This window comes from Lampetra fluviatilis, chromosome 12, assembly GCF_964198595.1.
Source record: "Lampetra fluviatilis chromosome 12, kcLamFluv1.1, whole genome shotgun sequence".
Taxonomy (NCBI): domain Eukaryota; kingdom Metazoa; phylum Chordata; class Hyperoartia; order Petromyzontiformes; family Petromyzontidae; genus Lampetra; species Lampetra fluviatilis.
In genome coordinates this window covers 3,697,893-3,715,854 of record NC_136286.1, presented here as the reverse complement: position 1 = coordinate 3,715,854, position 17,962 = coordinate 3,697,893, and the positions used below count along the sequence as shown (strand labels likewise).

General features: G+C 52.4%; 1 protein-coding gene across 7 annotated transcripts; it reads left to right on the top strand.

Annotated features, from left to right (window-relative positions):
• The first annotated feature begins 432 nt into the window (after window positions 1-432).
• Window positions 433-17,464, top strand: LOC144935058 (gamma-aminobutyric acid receptor subunit pi-like). 7 transcript variants are annotated; one of them, XM_078861383.1, is made up of 10 exons: window positions 433-743; window positions 5,302-5,411; window positions 6,706-6,806; window positions 9,604-9,671; window positions 10,692-10,909; window positions 12,549-12,631; window positions 13,392-13,518; window positions 14,543-14,695; window positions 15,413-15,600; window positions 16,247-17,464. In XM_078861383.1, exons 2-10 carry the CDS (start codon window positions 5,356-5,358, stop codon window positions 16,747-16,749), a joined length of 1,497 nt encoding a protein of 498 aa, XP_078717509.1. In that variant the 5' UTR covers window positions 433-743; window positions 5,302-5,355; the 3' UTR covers window positions 16,750-17,464. The 7 variants fall into 7 exon arrangements, with proteins under 7 accessions (XP_078717509.1, XP_078717507.1, XP_078717511.1 ...); XM_078861381.1 differs by having other exon boundaries at window positions 433-767; XM_078861385.1 differs by having other exon boundaries at window positions 433-767; window positions 13,392-13,529; window positions 14,543-14,609.
• The last annotated feature ends 498 nt before the right edge of the window (window positions 17,465-17,962 follow it).

The window sequence follows — 17,962 nt, the reverse complement described above, 5'->3', positions numbered from 1 at the left end:
TTTATTTAACTAAGGAAGGCCTCGTTGCAGTGGAATGTTTGGCAATTTCCAAACACGTGCGAAAAAATTGGAGAACCCGGAGATACACCCACGCACACTTCAAGATGTTCTTTGTCCATGTTTTTGTTTGTTGCGATTGCACCCGAGTCAAGAGCCTCATGGCTCACAGGGCTATTCCTAATAAATGAAACTGAAACAATGAAAGCTCCGCACAGATAGATTCAAGAACGCAATGTTGTACTGTTATCTTCTAGCGATTGTTTACGTACTATTAAAAATGTCTTTCCAGAAACGTCGCCTTTTAAATAATTTATATTTTCATGCCACAGTGTTATTGACTAAGGCTTTGGGGGTTTTTTTTGCCTATCCATTTCGCTCCTCCCTCGTGTTCCCCTCTCCTCCCGTCTGCTTTCCCTCCCTTCCTCTCTCATCTCCTCTCACCCCCACCCTCTCTCCACCTCACAGCACACTCCACGGCGGCTCCTTTACTTACGAGACCTCTCCGGCTCGCCCTCTGCTCTCCTTTCGTGGTCTCTCTCCCCCGCGCCGCCGCTCGGAGCGGGCACGAGGCGAGCAGAGCGCACGACGCTCCCGGGGTGGGGGTCTAAACCCCGAACCGGAATCCTAGGGGGGGGGGGGGCGTCCAGGAAACCCCCCTGTGAAGACACCCCGAGCCGGGAGAGATTCGCCCTCGCTCGCCTGCCTCGCACACGCATCTCAAAAGCTTCGACGGCTGCCCGCAGGTGGTGGTCCGCTCTGCGCTCCGTGTGAGTCGGTTCGGACGTGCGTAAAAGCGGCGCGCGCGCGCGAGTGTGCACGTGGGCGCGTGGGTGTCTTTGCGCAGGTGAGTGATTGAGTGTGTCTGTGAGGGTGAGCGTCGGTGGTTGTGTGTGTTTGTCTAAGTGGGGAGCGGTGGTGTAGCGATGAGCGCGATCTGCTACGAACCCGGCGACCCGGGATTCGGGTCTCGCTCACGGCCAACACCGGTGACGATTATCTGAACCGGTCCTCCCATAGGTCGACTCAGCCTCAAAATGAGTGCCTGGTGCGATGTGTAAACTTTGCCACGAGGGATACAAAGGCGGCCGGGCGTGGTGTTGGCCACCCACCCATTCGTGTGCCGTGCCGGCCTTCATAGGTGCTCGCTAACAACACTTGCCCCTACAGTCTGTTAAGGGCACGTATAGTGGCGGACTGCGCTACGAACCGGGCATGCAACCTGAGATCGATTCCCGTGCCACGGTGAACATCAATGGCGAGCGATGTATGAACCGGTCTTGGTCATCCCCTAGATCGACTCAGCCTCGAATTAGTATACCGGACGCATTGTATAAACCTCCGCAGCAGGGAGATAGAGGTTCCCACTGGACGTGATTCTGGTCATGCCATCCACCCCCTTCATGCAAGTTGCCGTGTCGACCTTAATAGGTGCTCGCTAACAGAACTTGCCCGAACATTCTGTGTAGGCTATACGGGCGGGGTAAAGGGCGGACCTTTGTCTTGTGTGTGTATGCGTTTTAATACGATTACGTAGTAGTCCTGGGTGGTCCAGATGTCTTGTGACCCATATTTGATTCTCTGAAAATAAACGTGTTTTTTAAAGTAAGGTTTATGAATGTGTAGAGGGGGAAAAAATACATTTTAGGGGTTAATTAATAGGTGGTCACATGACATGTTGACGCACGTGCCGTCTGCTGCGCGCAATCATGTGTGATCCTCTAATTCAATTATACCCCGGCTGTCCATCGCGAATGAGTGCAGTGTGCAACCATCCATCAGTGTGTCCGCGTACATCCTAAATTGTCTTCTCTTGCAAAAAAAACACGCAGAAAATGCAATCAGACCGTGGGTACGGGAGGGAGTTGGGAATTGAAGGTTCTAGTTGTAATTAAGAGCGATTCCCGTCTCAAACGCGAATGTCGGTGTTAATGGGGGGGGGGGGGGGCTGGAGGAGGGCTGGAGGAGGGCGGGAGAGGGGCGGGAGGGGGGTGAGCAGCTGATGTATTTGTATTGGTTTGTGTCCTGAGAAATTCTCGTGTTGAGTCTCAAGTCGATCCGGATTTCGCGATCGGCTAGCTCTGTAATCAACAATATTGTGAAGCATTTCCATCCTTATCATTTAACCCTCACATCATAATGATCATCATCACCATGCCACCTCATCATGATCAAACTTAGGGTTGATGATGATGATTATGATCATTAGAGGACGTCGCTGTGGCGAGATGTTAACTTCATCGCCTGGTGTGCAGGAGGTCGTGGGTTCGATCCCGACCACGACGCCTGCTGCTGTATATTTGGAGTTTGCGGTGTCTCTCTCCCCGTGGTCGCGTGGTTTATTCTCAGGGTCCTCCGGGTTTTCCCTCCACATTTGGAATCAACATCACGCGTTCGGAGTACAGTTTTCGGCTGCCGTACATCTCCACATGATGCGCCACTTCTTTGAGCTGTCTCTTGTAGCCAGATTCTGAAAAAAAAATCGCGATATAGTCTTACCTAGTAAAATAAAAATACAGTACAAGTTTTAGTTGCATCGTTTATGATGATGCCACGGTCGGTCACTCATCCCCGCTGAAAAAGGTTCCATGCCGGCCAGCCTCTACGGACCGCCTCCACCCGGGGCCATCGTGACCACAACCCACTGTGGATGTGGTCAGACAGACAGACAAACGGTGTCATCGCACATGGCCCAAGAGTGAGGCCCACGTCCGGTCCCAGCGATGGTCCCAAAGCCCTTCCTCCCACCCTGCTCGTGAAGCGGCTGTCACTTGGCTCGGCAATACGAGCGTGTGCGATGCAAACAAAACATCGTCATGTTATCATCATCTTAATCATCATTGCCATGCCATCATTGGTCATGTTCATCATGATGATCGTCATCATCATCATCTCACAATCACCATCTCATCCTCGTTCTAATCATCATCGTCGCCGTCGTCTCGTTTGTCAGGGGCACTTAGCTTGGCACCGCAGCGAATGGGTATGGAACTGCGAGCAGAGGTGATCCAAGCTGTGTCGCGTCCTGTACAGACAGGTTTAGAGGCATTTAGGAGATAGACACAGAGAGACACACACACACACACAAAGAAAGACACACGGAGAAATGGACAGAAACAGAGAGGCGGAAGGTGGCACAGCGAGAGACACGCAGAGAGCACGGAAAGAGAGAGAGACGCACACACGAAGAGAGACATACTGAGCGAGAGGCCGACACACACACACATACAGTGGGCTTGAGCATGACACATAATCGTGACTCTGAGATGTATGTTTGTTGAATTTCTTCCGCACCATACGTAGCCAACCACACTAATCGGAGGACGACAAACTGAACACAAAAAGCTGTTCTAAAGAAATGGGATTTCAATTTCGATGATTTAAAAGTGCGTAGCCAGCGGCTTCTTAATATTGGGAGGAAGAGCGTTGCACGTGGCCGCAGGAGCGCATCTGAAAGCGCGCGATGCGGTGACCATCTTTGTTCGATGGCCAAAAGCCGCTGCGATGGCTGATGGACAAGACTGGTGAGAGAACGACCGCCTACCGTGGAAACATAGTCACGGCTAACATCTGCATTGTCCAGCATAGTGAAGTATGGTCAAACAACCGATAACGACCGACACGGCGTGGGGGAGGCCTTGAGCCAGCAGTGGATTGACAGAGGACTGCACATTTTCGTTAATATTCTTATTCTTGTGGCACTAACCCGAATATTTAATTGATGTGGATCGCAGGGTTCGTCAGTTTAACACGTAGGCTTTCGCGACCAATATTATTCATAATAAACGTTTTTGGGTTTAGATCGCGTTATTTATAAATGTGTTGTAACCCTCCACCACCCGACACGGCCAATCAGTAAAAAAGTGTCACGTTGACAAAAGACAAATGGTTCACTGCTTTAGCCCACCGGTGTGTTGAAGCGTGAAACCACAACATTTACATTTTTTTAGTACGACGTTTCGCTGGTAATTGCATCCAGCATCATCGGCATAATCGGGTAATTCGCCAGAAGGTGGCCGCAGAATGGCGAATTGCCCGATGATGCTGGATGCAATGACCAGCGAAACGTCCTACTCAAATTGTAAATGTTGTGGTTTCACACTTCAACACAGCGGTGGGCTAAAGCAGTCAACTATTTGTCTTTTGTCAACGTGACACTTTTCTACTGATTGGCCGTGTCGGGTGGTGGAGGGTTACGACACATTTATAAATAATAACGCAGATCTAAACCCAAAAACGTTGATTACGCAGGGTTCGTGTCGGTGCAACACGAGAGTAGCATAACGCTGTCAAGGTCAGGTCGCCGGAATACAACACGGAGGATCTCCGGTCTCAGAGGATCTCGCTCACCTGCTGCCGATTGAAGATCGTTGATTGATCGGCTCACATTGCTCTGGACATTGTGTTAAACGCGAGTGTCGCTCGCGTCATTCACAGAGCTCTTTGAAAGCGAGCAAAGAGCGGTTGATTGAGGAGCAAGGACATTTAAACACTTGTGTTTAATAAATAAGCAGACGAATAAAATGTGTCCACTGCATAAAAAAAATATATCAATACATTCAACTTCGGTTAGTTTTACAGGAACATTTGCGAAAGCAGAAAATTCCACTCCTTTGCCTATTCAGTAACCACAATACACCACTGCAGTGAATAATGCATTGTGTAAATACATTAAGGTATATTTATACTGTTGGAGTGGTGGTGCGGTGCTTAGCACACGGCTCTAATAGATAAATATTCTAATTCTGAACCTCCATGACTAACACAGTATGGGGAGGCCTTCATCTCGATGTGTATTCATATCGATGTACCATCATTATTATTTAATATTTCAACATGTCGCAAGTACCAACGCAAAACTAACTCTGAAAATTATGCCCCGCTGCGCCGGGTGATTGTGTCATATCATCGCCGTCCGTCACAGAGGAAAGCTCCAGAGATCAGACAATGATGGAGGGGGTTTTAGTTTGAGCCGCAGACCTGCCATTGGCTAGAGAGATTAACAAAAAGAGTCGCACATTTGACCCGAACTGTTAACCCTGACCCCCTAACTTAACCCTAATTGTCCGGTTGTCGTCCGACCAGTGGACGCATAAGCGTTGCCTAATCGGGGTTAGGATGAGAGGTTATAGAGAGGGTGATTTGTCATCAATCGTTGATCTCCAGGGGCTATAGCCAGGGTCGGGATCTTGTTCTCCAGAGCTGGATCGCAATCGATTACAGCCAAATCTCGCACAAAGCGACTGAATTACCATTTCGCTTTGATTTCATCGTTCACTCATGTATATGTATGTATCTCTCCAGATTTATTCTTCGCCTGCTCCAAGCCGCTCCAGCATCTCCCGGGTCTCTCTCGCGATGTGGGATGCCGTGGTGCGTGCGCCGTTGCTCATGCCGTTACTCCTCATGCTCAGGTGAGTCCCGTGAAGTATGGAACTCATTCTCGATTAAGTACGGTTGGCTACGTACGGTGCGAAAGAAGTTCAACATACGTACGTATATACATTACGATTTATATCCATTTTATTTTACAGGTATCTATTTCCCAATTATTGTTTTTCTATTTCCGTTATGTCAGTGCAACCCTCCATTTTTAAATGACGACCCATGGAAGTGGATGTTGCAGAGCTACCTCTGAGATTATCTTCAAGGTCTGTCGCACCCGCTTTGCGTCAATGTGTGAGCAATGTTCGTCACGTGACAGTCAAAACTAATTATTATTTTCATTCTCAGAGGTAGAATTTAGGCCGAAAATTAAGTGCAGAACCAAACTTAATGCGATGGCTTTTTCATTTGTGCGCAGTCACTGGGCTGAGACCATCAACTCACTACATGTGAGAGCCCCAGTTTTCATAACAGGCGACCCAGATCTCACTGTCATCAATCGAGCATGACATTTTGCTTCAAGGAAGATGTGGCCAGATTAAAAAAAAGAAAAACCTGTCACGTTGCCCATATACTACAGAGTCATCTGGTCCAACACCAGTGGAGACTAGGGCTCTAAGAAAAGCCGTCTCGGGCGTGGACCAATCAATTTCAAGGACAGTGCATATCATTATCAGAGTTGTCTCTTTTTGTTTGCATTTTGACCGCAAGTGTTGTGGTTATTGCAAACATGATCCCTTGTATAAAGGTGTCAGTTTTGGTGCCAGATAAAAGGGTAAAAACCTATGACTAGTCATGCGGTGGCACGCGAATGATGCTCCTTCCACCCAGCCACGCACCACACGTCTCAGCCCAAGCTCTTATCCTGCTTCACAAAGCTGCACGGTGACATACGCATGAAAGTATGGCCAATCAAACCACTGCCCCCCTACCGTCTCCCCTCACCGACACGGCGGGGAGACGCCTCCATCCAGCGGTGGATTGACAAAGGGGCTGTAGTAATGCTGTAATGTAATTGCATGTTGAACTTATTTCGCACGGTACGTAGCCAACCGTGCAAATCGGCAGTGTGGGGGAAGGACAACAAACTAAACACAAAAAGCAGTTCTAAAGAAATGAGCTTTCAATCTATACGGTTTAAAAAAAAGTGTATAGCTCCAGTGGCTTCCTAACATCGAAAAGGAGAGCGTTCCAGACGGCCGCGGTGACCGTCTTTGTTCGATGGCCAAGCCAAGCCAAAATGCCGCCGTCGCCGCTGCCGCTGCTGTGATGATGACCGGAGCTCACGCGACATCACGGACGCAACTCTGACGCAAATTGCAGCGGCCAGAGCGAGCCCAGCCCGAGGCACGCCGAGACCCTCCCACCCACCGTGCAGAAGCTCATGAAGGGCTACAACCGCTACCTGAGGCCCTCGTTCGAAGGTAAGAGCATCCGCGCGCGTGTGATTTGTGTCTCTCCGCGCGAACTCGGATCGCGCCTCAACTCGCCCGCTCGAAGGGACATTTGCGGTGTGTAACTCTGATCCTGTCGACGTGTGGTTTCGACAGTGCAGTTGGAATGTGTGATTTTATTGAGGGGCTTACTGTGGTGCTGTCTTGGTGTGCTCTGGGACTGGTTTTATTGCTGTTTTGCTGACTTTCCCCAAGCTTGCATTTAGTGTTGGGAAAATCGTCAGGAATGTATTAACTTATTCAATTCGGAAACATATAATTTATTTATATTTAATTACTTTTAGTGAGTTGCTTACCTTTTCTCTAGTTTGCACTCCTATAGGGTTTTTTTTGTTTGGTTTGTTGCTGTAACTTGCTGACCCGCCCCTGCTAGAGATCTGTGAAAAAGAGCTTCATAGCTCATCGGATTCCTCCTCCTCCGCATCCAGTCGAAATAAAAATTCAGATTCTGAGATGCAACCCTGTCCCCAGAAAAAAACCTCAAGTCAGGGCAAACCACGTGCACCTTCACGCGTCGAACTGATCCCATCGCTCCGTCTCCTTATCTTATTTTATATTTATAGGGCGCGCTGTGTCATGCGCGATAGGAACTGATTGCCACCGAATCACCACCGATCGTGCAGATATTAGCCAATCACAACAGAGCAGGCGGTTCACACGACACGACACTAAACATGGAATTACGCGATCCACGGATCGTTTGCCAATGAATAGAGGCAGCGGGGGAACCCTCGATTGACCCTCGATGAAACGATACAGTGATGACGCACTTATGGATTCTCGACTGTGCTGTGATTCAGCGCCTTTAATCAATGCGCTTGAAATAAATAAAAATCGTTTACAAGCAAACAGATCATTTTGATGGCAGGGGCTTTCGCGACCGATAAAATGATTCCTAATTGATGTGTGGGTCAGATCGCCGCGTGGGGAACAATGCCAACGTGCGCCGGATAGCCTCCTCCACCCACCCGACACAGCCAAGCAGATATCCAACTGTCGCGTGACTCACGTTATTTACTCAGCTGCGTCGGGTGGAGGAGGATCGCACGACACACTTTGGCACTGTGCTCGTGCCATCTCGCCCACAGGTCGGTGATGCATCCCGCAATGGATCCCGCGTGCGCGCATTGACGAGGGGGGGGGGGGGGTTTCGTTCAGAACCTCGAAATTGCGAAGCAAAGCGCAGCATCGCTTGGCTCGCTTCCCCTCTTCGCGTTCGAGTGAGCGTAGGTTTGCGGATTCCCCGCGCGTTCGCAGCCGAAAGGTTTCGCGCAGCCAGAGTTTCGATTGCTTCGCTGCACCAACTCCGACTCTACAGACCCATGGAGAGCGAGCCGCTCCCTCCTTAGTTCTCGACTCCCCCCTGACCCTGACCCCTGACCCCCCCCCCCCACACCCTGGGCCAGAAAACCCGCGTCTCCCAGTGCGACTGAGCGAGCTCTGCCCCCTCTCGTTCCTATCTCACAGGAGGTCCGTGACCTCTGACAAACGAAGCCGTTTGACGGAGCTTAAATCACGCCGCCTCAATAGAACTCTCTCTTTCTCTCTTCCAGGCGCAGAAATGTGGGGCGGTGGGGGCAGGGGGAGCGCTGAAGGCTTCATAATTGAACTTGAATTTCTTTGCGTGACCCGTGCTCTGTTTGTGACCTCGTGGCAGTTCAATTCCGTCCGCCGCGGCGCCTCGCGCCCACGAGTGGGGACACTCATGACGACCCGTTGGTTAGAAATTGGTTCCGCGCCCAGCCAAACGTCCGTCCGATGCGGCGTGGAGCCTCTCCTAGGTTGGCTCAGCCTTGAAACGAGTTTCACGGGCAGATGTTATTGCCGACACCTTGCGGCCAGCTGCATAAAATTTGCCAAGTGAAATCTCACCTCAGTTCACACCGAACGACATCGCAAACTCACGGGGCATTTCACTGCCACGCAACAGATCACTCGTGTGTCATTACGATGCTGTACGTATGTATGTTGGAATTCCTTCGCACCGTACGTAGCCGACGGAGGTGCGGGGGTGAAGGACAAACAAACACGCAAAAAACAGTTCACAACGCGCGCCTTCTCAGCACAAACACAAAAACATGTTTCCAAATGTTGCTCCCAATATGCCGAGAAAAGGTTCAGTTTGCAATTCTCGGTTAGCAGTCGCTCACCCCGTCCATTGGAGAACGATTTGTGGCGGGCAGGGGCGGGGGCGGCAGACATCGCCAAATTGCTTCTGGGATCCACCCGGGTGACCTTTTTTCTCCTCCCCACGCTTTCCCACACCCTCTGCTGGAGGGAAACGTTCATCACAGCGCATTCACGCCGATACGTTTACATTGAGCTCAATCAAAACAAACGTAATACGACGTTTGTCGTGTAGATATTGATAACTGAGCTGAGACCACGAATTCATCGCACGCGAGAAGCCGACGAAATCACGGGTGGCTGAAACCCAGATCTGAACCCAGGATTCCGGCGTTGTTGCCGACCCCGTGGCTGTGACCCCGTGGCACTGACCCCGTGGCTCTGACCCCGTGGCTCTGACCCCGTGGCTCTGACCCCGTGGCTGTGACCCCGTGGCTGTGACCCCGTGGCTTTGACCCCGTGGCTCTGACCCCGCGGCTCTGACCCCGAGCCACCCGACCGCCCCACCGTGCTTGTGTCCGTCACTCGTTCTCTAGTTCGAGGTGCCGCCCACCCGAAGCTCTAACTGTGACACCGCGTGGCTTCAGTGACTCGCAGTTAACGGAACTTTTGCCCGTGCGCGCGCGTGGACCCTGTGCAGAGGGATCCGTGGTGGTCGGCATGAGTCTGGACATCGCCAGCATCGACAGCATCTCGGAAATCAACATGGTTCGAGCATATATATATACACACACGTGCATTTATAACGTGACGCAATTTTACCATTCAATTCCCTTAATGTTCCAGCTTCAACTGATTTCTGCTGGCCGCTTGACATATTGAGCCCCTGGGCTTGTGGTCAGCAACCGTGTTTAAAAACAACAACAACAACAACATCAACAGCCGCCTCGAGAAAACCAACTGGGCGACGAGCGCACGGACTTTGTCGCACGCACGCACGTGCTTATCGGAGGTCGTCGCGATCGTTGTAACTAAGGCACCTCCTCTCCGCCGTGTCTCCCACTCGCCGAGCATTAACGCGTCGGCCGCCCGCGCGTAAGAAATTGCCACCGCAATTGACAAACAACGTTCGATTGCCGCGGGCAAACAAAGAAGCCCCGACGCTCCGCTGCGCCGTTAATCCGCCGTCGATGTGCGACGCCTCCATGTCCATCGCGGCCGAGGGATTGTTTTCTTTGAGTGCGCGGAACGACGCCGATCGAGACGGGGAGCCGCGGCGTCACCACCGGGAGCTTTGCGTGAGCGCTCGTCTTGAAGACGCGTCCAATGGAGGGGGTGGCGGTGGGAGGGGGGGGGGGGTGATCACCGGGGTTATGGAGGCGCGGGTGCTGATTGGGGGTCACAAGCGATGGTGTTCAATTCCACTGAGCGAGATTTAATGGGTGCAGGCGCGGCTGTGAACGGCGGCAGCATCGTGATCTCTCCCGCGTCTCCAATGCCAATTAGCGTTACTGTTACCATTCATTATACAGTATATAGTTTTTTTTTTCATTTTTATCCACAATTTTACCCTAATTGCTCTATGGGTATTATGTCATTCGAGACATAGGTATACATTTGGACCTCCAACGTCGCGTGTTTACCTCCCCACACCTCCGATTATCACGGTTAGCCTCGTACGGTGCCAAAGAAGTTCAACGTGCACACGTGACGGCGTGTCACCGCCCCCCCCCACGCCACCCCGACCGTGCCTCGCCACATTGACGCCACCCTTTCTTCTCGGGGCAGGACTACACGGCCACCATCTTCCTGCGCCAGCGCTGGGTGGACGAGCGGCTCTGCTTCGACGCCAACAAGAGCCTCAGCCTGGACGGGCGGCTCGTGGAGCTGCTCTGGGTGCCCGACACGTTCATCGTGGACTCGAAGCGCTCCTTCCTACACGCCGTGACCGTGGAGAACCGCCTCATCCGCATCTTCCCCAACGGCACCGTGCTGTACGCGCTCAGGTCCGAAGCAGCCGCCGCCGCCGCCGCTGCCGGTCGCGGGCGTGGAGGGTGGGAGCCAAACTCGCCACGGCAGGGCGGCCACTCAGGATGCCACCTAAGGCCACACCGTTGACCAAGCTCGCACCACTTTTCTCAGCCGGCGATATCTGTCAGTAACTAAACGAAAGTTTTTTTTTTTATTTTACCAGGAAAAGCCCACAGAACTATGAAGTTCTTTTTCAGAAGCGACTTGGCCACAAATGATGGCTCAACGAAGTGGCTGGCTTGTTATGTGGAAATTGATTGCAGACAAGTACTCGAAACGCATGTTTCTAAATGTGGAGGGAAAAACCGGAGGACCTGGATAGAAATCCACGCGAGCACAGGGATAACATGCAAACTTCAAATATACAGGTTGGGATCGAACCCACAACCTCCTGTATACCATGCGAGGTAGTTAACATATCCTAGCCAACGTGGTGCCCATCTCGACACCGCAATGTTCAGTGAAATTCCGCGACCAGATCTCGGTACAAATCGATTCCTGCCACCGGGACACACACCCAGTAAAGTGTGCAATGTGCATTTCGAGGGACATTTTCCAAATTGACCAAATTTGGACCATCATGACAACGCACAACAGCCTACTCTTGCGAATTACGTCACGGGATCTTTGATGTTCGCTGTGAAGGGGATGGCGTAGAGTCACGTCCGGGCCAATGGAGTGAACACGACTGCAGAAACGAGAGGGATCGAACGAGGCAGTCAAAATTAGACGAAGAGAATCGTCGATTCGTGACGCCACGAACCGACTGATGATAATTCATTGAAGTTACTGACATTTCTTTTTACAACAAATCAATGTCTATCTTCGCAGTCCTCCCAATACGAGACAAAATGCACCGGGGGAAACAATACAAATGACACGCTTAGGACCATTGAAAACTCGTGTTAAAATGACGATGGGTACTCACTGCGATCTTGCATAATGCTCACTCTGCTCCCTGTCTCACGCTGTCACGAGGCAACCTCGTGCTTTGCGACAGTGACTGCGAGGTCTCAAATCGCTGCCTTCAGACTCTGACTTTGTTCAACCGAGCCTTAAGACCGCTTTGCTTTCATGTACATGTATGGCTGAGATGTGTTATGTAAATGGCTTTATGCTTCCTGACAAAGCTTACTTTCACATGGACCTAACTTGCTCCAGGTCTGCTTGCTCTCATATTTGCACCGGTGATTTTTTTTTTCCTCCACGTGCACGTGTTTCATTTACAGCCGTTAAATACCTCGATTGTCAGTTCTGGCGCTGCTGTGCTCGTGCACCACAGACAGATCTCCCTGGTCAAATCGCCGGGGCAACCGGCTAAAACGGGACCGGTCATCCGTGTAGAACGAATCGAAGTAAACTCGGCTACGGGGCAGAGAGCCCGTTGCCACATCTTTCTATCCCCCGGCCTTTCAAAATCGGTGTGGATTGTGTTGACGGTTGCGTGTGCGTCATAACGTGATGTCACAGGCCCCGCACACAGTGCCTCGACAAAAAATAAACACGCAAAAAAAAACACACTCAGCTAAACTGCGAGGCGCCTGTCTAGAGACGCAGCCTTTTGGACGCCAGGAGTAAATGTCGATGGCGTTGCTCCTTCCGCACCCCCCGCAGAATAACCGCGACGGTGGCGTGCAACATGGACCTCACCAAGTACCCGATGGACAAGCAGTCGTGCACCCTGCAGCTGGAGAGCTGTGAGTGCGGCACTCGCTCACGCCAAGAGGTCGTCGCCACGTGACGCACTGTTGCCCCGTGCGTGCGTGTGAGCGAGCGGTGGCGCAGCGGTTAGCGTGCTGCGAATCCGGCAACCCAGTTTGGATTCCCGCTCACGGCCAACACCGGTGACGATTAGGGGACGTCCATAAATGACGTCAGGCACCTAGAGGGGGTCAGACATTCTTGATGATGTGTGACGAGGGGGGGGGGGGGGGTTGAGAAATGTGACGTCACATCAAAATGCGCAACTTTAAATAAATATAGACGACACATTCTATTTAATTGAATAGACTTTTTGATAAATGTTTTCTCCGACAACATCAGAGTGCAGCGCCAGATTAAATACGCACTACAATGACAATAGTTTAAAGCGATTTGAAGCATGTTTAATTTTTTGGGGGGGGGGCAGAGCTTAGTGACGTCATATTTGAGGGGGGGTCTGACTTTTTGTGACGCCGTGTGACGAGGGGGGGAGGGGGTCAAAAATCGTTCAAAATCGCGTGACGTCATTCATGGACGGCCCCTTATCTGAACCGGTCCTGGGCCTCCTCAAATTACTATCTGGTGTGATGTGTAAACATCGCCACTCGGCAAACTAAGGTGGCCGGGCATAGTGCTGACCACCCACCCCCTCGTGTGCCATATCGCCCTTCATTGGCGCTCCTTACAAATGGCACTTGCCCCAGCACTGTCTCGGGCTATACGGGGGATATTTGTCTTTGTGTGCGTGTGCCGCAGGGGGCTACAACACGGACGACATGGTCTTCTACTGGACGCGGGGGAACGACTCCGTGCGGGGTCTGGAGAACCTCCGCCTGGCCCAGTACACGGTGGAGGAGCAGTTCACATCCGTGTCGGAGGCCGTGTACGAGACAGGCAAGACGGGGACGGGCACGCGGACACGGTCAAATCGTCTCGTGAGAGTCGGAGCCGTCCGCGTTGTCGTACTTGGACGGGGGGGGGGCTTGCCCGGAAATACTTGATACGATTGGGGGGCTACGAGAGATGCATCCAGCGTGGGAACAACACGGGGGGCGAATGTTTCGTTTGTTTACACGCTTCCTTTGATCCGTTGATCTTTTGTCCACACGAGTTGCAATCACATCTGAAGGCCATTAAAACTTTTGAAACGGCGTGTGAAGATAAGTTTAAAGTTTATTTTTAACGCGGTGAGAACTCAAGAGACCATCACAGTTTCATTTGCGAGGGGTGACCTGGGGGCATGGGTCTGCCAATGGAGTGGTGGGTAGGGGTGGAGGCGATGATTGCCGCTGTGTGCGTGTAATCCGTAATGAGTAATCTGCTCGGTCATTTTCGAATTTGGCAAATTTGGACGCTGACGCCAAAGGATATTTAACGTCTGCTGTGAGTTAAGCAGGCGGCGCGTAGTTAGTAGTAATTGCTTTATTATAACGGGTTATTGGAACTGTGGTAAAACTACGACTACTACAATTGTATTTTACCAGGTAAGGCCCGCGGAGCTTCATAGCTTTTTTTCTGAAGCGACCTCGCCATCACAAATGATATCTCAACGAAATGGCTTCTTATCATCACGTGGAAATGTATCGCAGCCAAATACTCTAAACGCATGGCGATTATAAATGTGGAGGGAAAAACCAGAGGACCTGGAGAAAAATCCACGTGACCACGAGGAGAAAGACATGCAAACTCTACCATATTTAGCAAGCATCAGGGTTGGAATCGAACCCACGACCTCCGGTATACCTGGCAATGCAGTTCCCATTTCATCACTGCTGCGCCCTGGTAATATCCAGGGCAGCCGCTGGATTTGAACCGCGAACCCGCAGCGACAGGACGTACTACCGGGCCGTGAGGTCACCGCCCCGCGATGTTGTCCCGTCCCGCCGTTTGGTGCCCGGCGCGCGCAGGGCGCTACCCGAAGCTCGTCTTCCACTTCGTGCTGCGGAGGAACATCCTCTACTTCATCCTGGAGACGTACGTGCCCTCCATCCTCCTAGTCGTCCTCTCCTGGGTCTCCTTCTGGATCAGCCAGTCCTCCGTGCCAGCTCGCATCTGCATCGGTGAGCGGTGGAGGGGGGGGGGCTGTGGTGGTGCCGGCCCCATTGAGGGCCCGCGACAGAAATTATTTTTGAAGGCCACCCCACGCACCCCGCCCTGTGCTCTGCCAGTAGTTCACAACTGGGATTATGTGGACCACTCGGGGTAATATCAGTGTCTTAGGGTGGTAGGTGAGATGATTTGTAAATGTGCCTTAGACTGTCAGATTAATTGTGCTCAATATGCTTTACATTATTGATGTTCGTCATTCGTACATGTATTTATTTCTCAGAACCATGTTTGGTCAGGCAAGGGGGGTACTCGGTTGAAACAAAAGCCAACAAGGGGTAGAGTAGCCAAGAAAGGTTGAGAACCACTGTCCCACGCTATCAATGAGCGACTGGCTTCATGCGTGGGAGGGAAGCAAATCCGCTGGGAAAAGAACCCACCAATCGTGCGAGGGTGTGGCACTCATCAAAGCGATCTCCTCCGCGGCCTATTTCTTTCCAGGTGCAAATTTCTATCGACGTTTTAAGCACCAATGGGGGTGGCCACGTCCTCAAAAAGCCCACCACGAATGCGAGTAGTGGCGAACATCCAAAATTCCGGCTCATCGCCATCTCCTGGCAGATTCGCGCAGCAATTTTTTTTTACAGGCAGGCCCCCATCTTTTCCCACTCGTCACGTGTCAACAAGTCAATTTCTCGGGGCTCTCCTCTGTCCGCCGCCGTCGCGTGCAGGCGTCACCACGGTGCTCACCATGACCACGCTGATGATGGGTGCCCGCGCGTCGCTGCCCAACGCCAACTGCTTCATCAAGGCCATCGACGTCTACCTGGGCATCTGCTTCAGCTTCATCTTCGGAGCGCTGCTCGAGTACGCGGTGGCTCACTTCTGCACGCTGCACCACCACGACGCGGCGACGCCGGTGAGATGAGAGGCGCACGCGCCTCTGTGTGTGTGCCGATTCTATCTTCGTCTTCTTGTTTGGGTCTATGAGTGAGTGTGCGGTAACGTCGCGGCGAGCGCGGCCGCCCTACGAACCCGGCGACCCGAGTTCCATTCCCACTGACGGCCAACGCCAAGTGACGATTATCTGAATCGTCCCTGGGCCTCCCCTAAGTCGACTCAACCTCAAATGAGTACCTATCGCCACTGGAGAGACAAAAGCGGCCGGGCGTGGTGCTGGCCACCCACCCCATAGTGTACCGTTATGCCCTTCATAGGTGCTCGCTAACATCACTCAGGCTATACGGGGGATTTTGTCTTTGTATTTGTGTGAGTGTGTGGGTGGTGCATCTGCGAGTCATCTCAATCAGTCAGCCCATGGCACCTGGGTCTATCCCTCCTGCCAGCAAGCCTTCGACACTTCACGTGGCCTTAAAGCTCACATAGCCTGACACAAGCTCCTCGGTGATGTCACTGCCACTCAGTGGCGAATGGTGGTTGTTGTTGTTGTGTGTGTTCCTTTGTCCCCCCAGTGTTTACACCTTCATAGGTCCTTGCTCACAGCACTTGTCTCAAAGAGTCTGTTAAGGGCTATACGGGGGATCTGTGTGCGTGCCTCCATCCAGGACGACCTCTCCCACGACGACGGCCGCGACAGGAACGGCAGCGTCTCCTCCGTCTCGCGCGCGGACGCCGACGCGGAGCGACCCGCGCGCCGTTCCACCTCCTCCAGATCCGCGTCCGTCCGGGACGCGCCTCCACTGCCGACGGACGGGAGCCGACCACCCCCCGGGGTGGTCTCTGTGCCCCCGCAGGCTGCGTGGCCCACGACCCACACTGCAAGTCGCCGAGCCGGCGGTTTCTGCACCGTCCGGAACCCTCACCACATCGACAACTACTCCAGGAAGGCCTTCCCCCTCCTGTTTGTACTCGTCAACCTCCTCTACTGGTGCTACTACTTGTTCCTCTGATTTCTCATCGTCCTCGTCCTCGTGGAGGGAAGGGGCCTTCCCTCCGGCGTGGCCGAATTTCGCACACGGGGCCAGTCGCGAGCGGCCGGCCCGCACCACCGCCCGGGGACGCGGGACGCTTTATTTCGGAGAGCAAAAAGAGGTCGCGGGCGGTGTGAGCATCAGAAGCGAATACAAAATACGGTGAAAAGCACATTCACAGACACACACACATCGCGGTGGGAGGGAGGGAGGGAGGGGAGCGAGCAGCTTCGGGATAGAACATTCTAACCTAGCGTTAGCCCCAGTACTGCCTGACTCTCACTAACTCGCCAATCAGACACAGGGACTAGCCCTCCCGCTGACCCTGACCTGAACCAACCAGCCAATCACACACGGGGACTAGCCCTCGCACTGACCCTGACCTGAACCAGCCAGCCAATCACACACGGGGACTAGCCCTCGCACTGACCCTGACCTGAACCAGCCAGCCAATCAGACACGGGGACTAGCCCTCACACTGACCCTGACCTGAACCAACCAGCCAATCAGACACGGGGACTAGCCCTCGCACTGACCCTGACCTGAACCAGCCAGCCAATCACACACGGGGACTAGCCCTCGCACTGACCCTGACCTGAACCAGCCAGCCAATCAGACACGGGGACTAGCCCTCACACTGACCCTGACCTGAACCAACCAGCCAATCAGACACGGGGACTAGCCCTCGCACTGACCCTGACCTGAACCAGCCAGCCAATCACACACGGGGACTAGCCCTCGCACTGACCCTGACCTGAACCAGCCAGCCAATCACACACGGGGACTAGCCCTCGCACTGACCCTGACCTGAACCAACCAGCCAATCAGACACGGGGACTAGCCCTCGCACTGACACTGTCGTGATATGTTGAGCACAATTAGGTCCTGGCGCAGCAACAGGGTAACGGTGTTCATACCGATCTAGGAAGTTGTGCGTATTTGTTGTATAAAGTTGTAACGGTAAGCGATTGCCATTGTTTACAATTACACTGTGTAACACATTTTTTTCGTGTTCCTGGGTAGTAAGTGTTATTTCCTAATTGCGTATGCCTCAAAAGTACAGAAAATGGCAAAAGTACACGGTGTACTTTTTCGCTCATGTCTTGATAAATTGGCCGCAGACGTAGCAAAATGTGTCTGCCGGATGCTTGCGGCCTCTTGATGCAATCTCAGAAAAATGCAGAAATGTATCCACTTAGGCAGCTGGAACTAAACTGAACTAGTGGGCTTAAGGCCCCTGTATTTATACTCAGCACTGAATCTATCTGGAATGTTCTGGAAAATAGGTACATTTAAAAATATCACTGTCCTGGTCACAAAAGCAGAGTTTGTGGGGAATAATAGCCATTT